The sequence below is a fragment of the Sceloporus undulatus genome, chromosome 2 (assembly GCF_019175285.1).
Source record: "Sceloporus undulatus isolate JIND9_A2432 ecotype Alabama chromosome 2, SceUnd_v1.1, whole genome shotgun sequence".
NCBI lineage: Eukaryota > Metazoa > Chordata > Lepidosauria > Squamata > Phrynosomatidae > Sceloporus > Sceloporus undulatus.
The window spans coordinates 91,625,630-91,634,493 of NC_056523.1; the positions used below are offsets into that span (position 1 = coordinate 91,625,630).

At 38.0% G+C, this 8,864-nt stretch overlaps 1 protein-coding gene across 3 annotated transcripts in view; it reads left to right on the forward strand.

Annotated features, from left to right (window-relative positions):
• The window catches only part of CAMK2A (calcium/calmodulin dependent protein kinase II alpha), a 176,239-nt gene extending 168,315 nt beyond the window's left edge, over window positions 1-7,924 (forward strand). For 2 of the 3 annotated variants that reach the window (XM_042449335.1, XM_042449336.1), the window contains one exon: window positions 3,296-7,924. In XM_042449335.1, coding sequence (XP_042305269.1) covers window positions 3,296-3,356 — 61 coding nt within the window. In that variant the 3' untranslated portion in view covers window positions 3,357-7,924. Of the gene's footprint in view, window positions 1-2,067 lie in introns of all 3 variants that reach the window. The other variant, XM_042449337.1, reaches the window with a different exon arrangement.
• The last annotated feature ends 940 nt before the right edge of the window (window positions 7,925-8,864 follow it).

The window sequence follows — 8,864 nt, forward strand, 5'->3', positions numbered from 1 at the left end:
GTTAGCTTGTTCAGTGTGGACTGGTAAAGTACTACTGATTCACTCAGTCTGTTCTACTGACCATCTTTAGCCAGGGTTGACCTGGGTGTGTATGAATACTTTTGCTAATTCTTTGGGGTACTGAAAGAGATACAGTAAAAAAAAAATTCAGCTTTACTTTTCAAATACAGTAGTTGTTGTACTCCTCTGAACACCAAGCTATTTAAATACAAGGCACTGTCTCAGTGTATTTGAAGACTCTCTGAAGCTCAGAGCATGTACAGGGGATTTCCTTCTACTTTTTCTGGCTTGTCCTGAGTTGTGTAATTTTGAACTTTTAATGGTGAAGCAATGGAAATAAATGCGACTGTATTACTGTACTTGCACTTCAGCTTGACAAGGAAAAACCATTTTCAATTCTTCCTCTGCCCCTGTTCTTCCCAGAGATGCTTCATACCAAATACCTCCTTCTACAAGTTTGGGGGAGTTTATACTTAATTAATTTATTTTATTTTTAACATTTGTATTCTGTCTTTCTCCTGATAATGGGACTCAAGGAAGTCAATAAGTAAAACAATACAAGTTAAAAAGCATACAAAGGCAAAATATTTTTTTTACCTTAATAAAAGGTAAATAGGTAATAGAATGTAATAGAATGTAGAGATGTATTTGTTTATGGAAATAAAAATTAAAAAAATATTTTTTAAAAAGGCAAAATAAAATTATAAATATAAGATTTAAAAACAATTAAACAATTTATGAATCAAAGCATTAAACCATAAAAACATTAAATGCATTAAAACTATATACAAATTCTTTAAAACTTTAAAAATAGCACCACAATGCATTAAAAGCCTAAACTCTCATCAGTGTGTAAAAACCTGGCAGCATAAAAATGTGTTTACCTGCTACCAAAAGAAGAGCAGAGATGGGACCATCCTGGCCTCTCCAGGGGGGGAGCTCCAGAGCCTAGGAGCAGCCACCAAGAAGGCCCTCTCCCTTGTTCCCATCAAATTAGCATGATAAAATGGTGGGACAGAGAGAAGGACCTCTCTAGATTATTTTAGTATTTTAATAGACTCATACAGGCAGCTACAGTGCTGCATATAATCTGGACTCAAGCCATATAGGGCTTAAAGATATATATTGGTGTACTAGAGTGAATTTCATTCCTCCAGCATTTTAAAACAACAACAGAAACAGCCATTTACTGCCAGATGGTCCTTTCCCCCATGGTTTTCCATTAGATTACATGTCTTCCTCACCCCACCTACCAGTCCCATAGGCATTGCAGACTAATGGTGTTCTATATTATGCTCTGTGAAACCACCATTTTAGTTCCCCATATGGGTTATAGTAGAGGAGTAATTCCCCAGCACACTCAAGGGTTGTGGTGCAACCCATGCTGTTCTGTCTTGTGTCTCCTCTTGCCAAGAGAAGATGGTTCTTAAGTAGTCCTTAGCAAGCTAGAGTCCACTTCAACTTGAACCACGAGAAGCTGGTGAGCAGCTATTAGCAGGATGTTATTCCCCCACCCCACATCTTGAGAGCACTTGACCAACTGCAGGGGTGCCAGCTGCTCTGGGTTGTACAGAAGTTCTGCTGATGCCAATCTCTGATGGGATCAGGCCTATCACTGACAGATCAGTTGGGAGAAGAAGTGGCAGTAAAATTGATAGAGCATTTGCTACTCCCTGCAAGATGGCACCATATATTCCCCCTCCCCCTGCATATCTCAGCCATTTTGGAGGGCTCTTCAATCCTGCCTTCCAAATCTTGAAAGATGGATGTTACCAGGTTCCACATAACAGATGCAGTGAAGAACAGTCACAGACCTTTACATAGATGACAAGCACAATTTCAGGGGAATTATTTATTGACTTTAGAGATTTTGATTATTGTGATGATTTTAATGGCTTAATACTATGACATAGTGTTATCAGTTTTTAATGTTTAATTGCATTAGCTACCTTGAGTGCTACTTGTTAATGGAAAAGTGGGGTGAGAATGTAAGAAATAAATGGGCTGGGGAGAATCAGAGCATCTTTTTGGTGGAATAAAAAGGCCATTTCCTTTTATGTTTTTCAGCTGAAACACCAGCCACTCACAGGCCAGGTTTCTCACTGCCTCACTACAAAGGAAGATCCTTGGTATCCCTTATCTAGGGAACTTGGCTGCTGACTCTACTACTTGGTTCTTGCTGGAATTCCTTTCACACACAGAGCTCCTCACCAAAACAAATCAAGAATTTAATAGACTTTTCTCCTTCTTTTCCGCACGCTCCATGTTTGCCACTTTGTGCCATTCTAATAGAATAGGGCATGTACTGGGGCCCTGCTGCATGAAACAGCTTTTTGTGTAAAAGGAGAGACCCATGAGCAATAGACTGAGAGAGTAAGCCTTTAACTCATACTGGCCACAGAATTCATGGATTCACCCATGTTACATGTTTTCACAAACCATCTTTCTTACAGGGACAGGATCTCTTTCAGTCTCTGTTATTTCTACTAAGTCTTAAGAAGGGTTAAGAGAAAAGAGAGGACCCAGAGAGGATTTAAACTGCCAGCTGCCACTATACGCCTGGTGGCCACCTCTCTTTACAAGTTGATCGATACTCACTTTGTCTTATCCATATCTTATCACATCAGATCTCAGTTATGCTATTTATCTACAGATATTTTTCCCCATCCTTCATTATCTAAAATCCAGCCAGTTCACATTTCTCTGACACTCCTTCATACCTACATCTTCCATTTAGCATGCAGGTAAAATCTGATAAGTAGCAGCTTGTATTAGATCTTATCAAACCTCTGTTGGGTTGAATGTGGTTTCATTTAGAATCATGAGTAAAAAACAACAACATTATCTTCCCAAAAAGGCAGATTTTGTGATCAGATTAACAGATTTTCACTACAAAATCATATAAGTGTTCATTCTAAAGGTTCTCCTTTCAGAGCTTGAGTAAAAGAGCTAACACTTTCATATCATGATAAAGTGTCTACAAGAAAATAAATATTCAAAAGGTCTATTTTGATAGTAGAATTTCCCCCCATGTTTTAATGCACTGATAGTCTTCTAGCATAAGGCAGTTTTACCTCAGTCCAATGCATTATAGGAACTTCCTTTATCCATGGTCAGTTTGCAAACAGCATCTTTCATATGGGAAGGTTTCACCTTGCACTGAATTTAACTGCAATTTCCTTCCCTAGCACATTCTGAATCATTCTTTTCCTTGCCTTCCCCAAGACTTAGTTTCATTTTTTTAAAAGCCAAAAATATTTCCTTCCCTCACAATTTCCTGCATATTACCTTTCAGGAAACACGACAGCACTGAAGCTGCTGGCACTGCGGAAACAGAACTCCCCCCTTCAATGTAAAATACATCTAGAGGCCAAACGCTTTCCAGCAAAGACAGAGAATGCAAGCTTTACTAATAACACTTTGAGGCATTTTGGTTATGCTTTTAACAAAAACAAAATGAAATATTTCGCTATCTCTTGTACTTTGAGTGCATGCCTTTTTATAGGAAAAAAAAGAAAAGAAAAAGACAACCCTTCCGTGTTATTTCGTAAATGGATTTTGAGTATTTGCTGAAATGGATCTTTATGTAATATCTACAAATATCAACTGTTTGGGTTTGTGGCTGATTTTTAATGAAGTTAGGGGTGGGGCTTAATAGGTTATTGTTTACATTTGCAATTGACTTTTTGTCAGATTGTTACTGAAAGTGCAAAAGAGTACAAGACGTAAGAAGCAAGGGCATGTTTTCCGATGTAAGTTTCTGGCAAATCTCACAGTTTTATACCTTGTGGTGCCCTATCTATATGTCATGGAAAAGTTTGGAAATCAGAATTATGTGTTCTAATGGATCCCAATGGAGATGGAGGAAACTTCTGAACTGAGGTCAAAGGACAGCTTGTGAACATCAGAGTCAGCTTGGGCAAAATGCAAGAATGGATCTTTCCCAAGGCCAGGAAATCTTTTGGAACAATAAATGGGTAGCCAAGATGTTTCTCTGACATCACTGCTATGTCATTTTTGATGGACATGGAGGGCTGAAAGATTTCTATTTTTGGCATCACCTTCTTGCCTTCCAGTATTGGTATGGGAAGTGTGATGTTTATTATTTTTGATAGTCTTTTTGTTTCTGGTCCCTTTTTATTTTTCCCCCGACTCTAAAAGTCTTTACTCTTTGATGTGAGATTCGTGCACTTCTATTACCAGAACTTATAAGTGGCACTTTCTTCATTTGCATGACATTTAACTTTATAAACAGCTATGTGTACTTCAAAGCAAACAAAAAATTGCTTGTTTGGGGACAATAACAACAAAAATTGGAGTAAGACTCTGTATAAATTGTGAATGGTGTAATTTTGCATTTTCTGTGCTTTGAAATGCTTAGCTTTCCATCTTGTTAGGCAGGGTGGGCTTCTATTATAAACCATGTTTGCAAACTGCAAGAATTATGTTCCCATTGGAGCTGAGGGGAAGAAGAGATTAGAAGATCCATCAGACAGTATTTATTGCTCTAAACAGGGATTTACTTGTGATTCAGGTTGAGATAAGGTGTAAATGTACCACTTACTGGTCCAAGTATGTGTTGACCTTCAATGGAATTACAAATAATTATGGTGAAATGAAACACTGAGGTGAAAAGGGCTTTTGTACCAATTAATGCTTACGATATGTCAACTTGTTTACATCTCCCCACTCCCACAAATGAATTGGGTTTTGGTAAAAAATATTTGTTTCACATGTCCAAATATTTACTTTGAGCATGACCAAATGTGCTGAATGGACTAAAATTCTTTGGGACTCCTAACACTGAATCTCCTTTTGCATGTGAATCACCTTTTAAGAGGAACACTCTAAAAATTACTAGCCATCAAACTAATTCTATGGCCCTCACTGTAAAAAACTCTTTGGAATTTGTAATATTTGTTGCTGCTGCTGTTGCTAACCTCGATAGGCTAGCTCATCATGTGGGGGATTTGCTTCCTGACTATTATGTAGGATCAGGCCTTCAGGAACAAAAGACATTTTACTACCCTTGCCTTCTATCTAACATTACCCTTGACTGTATTTCTTTGGACCACAGTAATATTGCATCCTATACATCTTGTACTGAGTTATTGTTTTATAGCTTTCTGAATGCAAGATCCCTCTACATTTTAGAGGCGAGAGATGCAGGGTCCTAGTAGAGCCTGAGTATTCTTTTAAGTCTTCCAGTAAAGAGGGAAATCTAGCAGGAAAAAAATACTCCAGACCCCCCCCCTTTTTTTTTAGTCCACTGAAATGTGACTTAAACATCTGCATTTTAAGGAGGTGTTTTCTACCATGCATTTCATTTCAAAGCCTTCTTGTGCATTCTTCACCTTGTTTTGCCATTGACACTTCTAAAGCCCAGTTTTACTATGAAAGCATCAACACCCCTATTTTCCTCTATCTTAAATATCTACTTACCTTTGCCTGTACTTTTTACTCTTTCTGATCATATCAGATCACCTTTTCTGGTAAAGACACTTGCAATTTGCTATCATGAAAGCCAACTTATCTGAAACTTTGAATAATTCTATTTAGTTGGTATCAGCTGGAGCACACAGGAATGGTTTGTTTGGTTTTTTTTTATTTGAAGCACTAGAAGCACAGGCATAGGCACTTGAACGGTAAGAGCACTTCCTGACTTAGGCCTGTGGCTCTGTATTAGCCTGATGAGTACAAAACCTAAATTAAATAAGAGGAGATGCTGCTGGATCACAAACTACCAGGGTTGCCATGACCGCCAAGTCAAGGCACTTGCATTTAAGAGCAAATAGATCACACTCTCCAACTGTCCCAATTTGACAAAAACAGTCCATATTAATCCTCTGTCAACCCATTTTTTCACTGTCTTTAAAAATGTCCCAGTTTGTTTCTCTTCCTCCCACTTTGTCCTCAGCTTGCTTCAGTTGGTGCAAAAGTGCAAATGTAGTATGCACTTGGTTAATTCATTGGGGGTAAAGGAGAGTAGGGGCAGAGTGTAGCCCTTCCTAAGGTAAAAGCAAATTGCTACAGCTTCTCCTAGCTCCTCTGTTCTTCCTCATTAATAACTTTTGCCATCTTGTCCACACTCTGGCGATGCTCAGTCGCATGCATCACCATTTTCATTTGTGAAATGTTAGGAGGGTATGGTAGATATGACTTAAAATGTAATCCCATTTTCAATATCTAAAACTGTGCCCAGGCTGTCTAATTTTGTCACCATATTTTAAGGGAAAGAGGTACCATAAATAGTTTAAGCAGTTTATCATGCAGTTTGTCCCAATACTACAGCACATCTGTTTTGGTTTGGTTTGTTATTTTGGTGTGTAAACCCACTCTAGTCTTTGCCCTTATCCTTGCCTTTATTTGAAATGGATGAAAGGATGTCTGCTGACCCAGCAGAGTCTGAGCTTCTTCACCATTCCACAGGCCATTTCCCCACCTCCATTTTGCAAACTGTATCCAAGTTACTGTATGAAGGGCTGTACATTTGGGTTTGTGCACATTTAATTTTATCAAGAAAAGGAAAAAAAATAACCGTAGTCAATGAACTTAAACAGTATGAATCATGTATGTGTAACAAAGCAGCGATGAGCAATAAAGATGCAATATTGACAGAGGAGATGGATAAGGAAGGACACACTAATCCAAAATTCAGTCTAACCAAGTGTAACTGAAGAGATTTGTTCTGGACAATATTCACCATTAGAATCCAGAACCAGAATTAAGGTGTCCATCTAGTTGTACTTCATCTACAGCCGCATGGAATAATCCCATACAAGCTAAATCTAGATGGACTTAATTCAGGGACAAGTGATAAATAGTAAAATGGGCAATAGAGAAAGAGCTTTGGCTATGTCATGCAGCTCATTTGACAAAGAATTTGGAAGACTGTTCTTTGTAGGAACTTGCCTAAATTACTTTGGCCTAGCACAGTTAGGCATACTTAAATCCACTGATTTCAAATGGTTTAAGCATCCCTAATCCTGTTGTTGGAGTTAGGCCTTTTTAGGGCAGATATCAATTTCCAGCTACAGTGAATAGAGGAGGATGGACGATAAACCAGAATAATCTCTAGCAATTTCTTTCTATTACACATTGTAATTGAAATTATGCTGATGGAACAAGAAAAAAACCTGCCAAATGCATTTCCAATGGGCAGGGGGACTGAAGTAAAGCAAAATCTCTTATGCTGTTACCTAACTTTTCATCTAATTGGGGATATAGGTTGTCTTTCCTCCTCCAACAATCCTGTATGTAATTGCCTTTCTTAAGATGAGGTGTTCTTCCTTCTCCTCAATTCTTGCACGGCTGCAAACTAACCACCTTTTGTCCTTTTTCGTTTTTGGTTTTTTGTAAGGTAAAATCTGAGAAGGCAGAGTTTGGGGTTACTATTTTTTTTTTCTAACTGTTGCACAATTTTATGGCTTTTGTAACATTTTGGGGGGACAAGTAGGAAAATTAAGTGGTTTAAAATGAATCTATAAATGTAAATACAAATATATATATATATAAAATACATATATATATGCACACATGAAATCTCTATGGAAATATTTATTTCACATGAATGCAAAAAAAAGAAAGAAAGAAAGAAAAGAAAAAGAGGACAGAAAAAGCAGCTTTGTAATGTAAACAAATAAACTTCAGAGAGTGTCCCTCTCATGTCTGTTAACTTGATGTGACTAGAATATTTCAAAATTCTGCAGTATCTTTTGTAAGTGACTCAGAACTGTAAAGCAGTGTGACTGTGTTGGATTCTTTGTTCCAGTTTTTTGAAGCTGTGGCTGTGAACAAAATGATCACTGCTCAAATTTTATTCTACGTTTTTTGGGGGGATGGGGTGGATAAAATGGGAATTGTCAGTTTTATTCTTGGTGTTTCAAGTGCAATAAAATAGCTACAAACTCCTGAGTATGAAAAACACTGGTTCTCACTAAATGACTTCCACTTTGCCTGACTCTCATTTCTTTGTGGTGCTTCTGTCTTTCCAATGCTGTATCCGGAGCAAAGGTTTGGGAAATGACTGGGTGTTTAATTCCTCTTTCATGTTTCAGCACTGGATCATACTGGTTTTGTTTTCCCTGATCAGATTATGTCATGGGGCCAATTCACATGTTGTGCATGAGCTCTCTTTTTGTATATAGGGTCAACTCAAATAGTCACTAGGTTGTTGTGCAGTGGAAAAGACGCTCTGTCCATGAATTGGGAGTTAGTATTGAGGTAGTCAAGTTTGTTGAAGACATAAAATTATTTAGGTTGGTGAGAAAAGAGTGGCTTGTGAAGAAATCAGAAAGGATCCCTAGACGATTAAGGAATAAAATATCAGTTGACATTCAACATAAGAAAGTGTAAAGTGCTGAATATTGGACTTCATACATGTACATGGGGTCTGAGCTGGTAGTGACAGACACACATCTTGTGGCGATGGCAGTTAATGCAATGTGTGGCTGCTGCCAAGTAGATGGATAATAGAATCATAGGGGTGTAAAGGACCACAAGGTCTAGTCCAACCCCCTGCCATGCAGGCACATTGTCACAGTACTCAGAAGAGGTAATCATCCAACCTCTGTTTAAAGACCTCCAAAGAAGGAGAATCCACCACCGTCCAAGGCAGTCTATTCCACTGTGGAATGGCTCTTACTATTAAGTTCTTTCATATGCTTAAGTAATGTCCTTGCTTGCAAATTGTATCTACTGGTTCATGTTCTAGGACTTTATCACTCAGCAGAGAATCGGGAGTTTAAACAGTGATTATCTCATGAAAATTGTGTGATTGCAATTAAGATTTTCACACACATCATGATTAAACATCATTATCCAGGGAATAATGAGCAAACACATCATTGACGTGATTTTCCCAT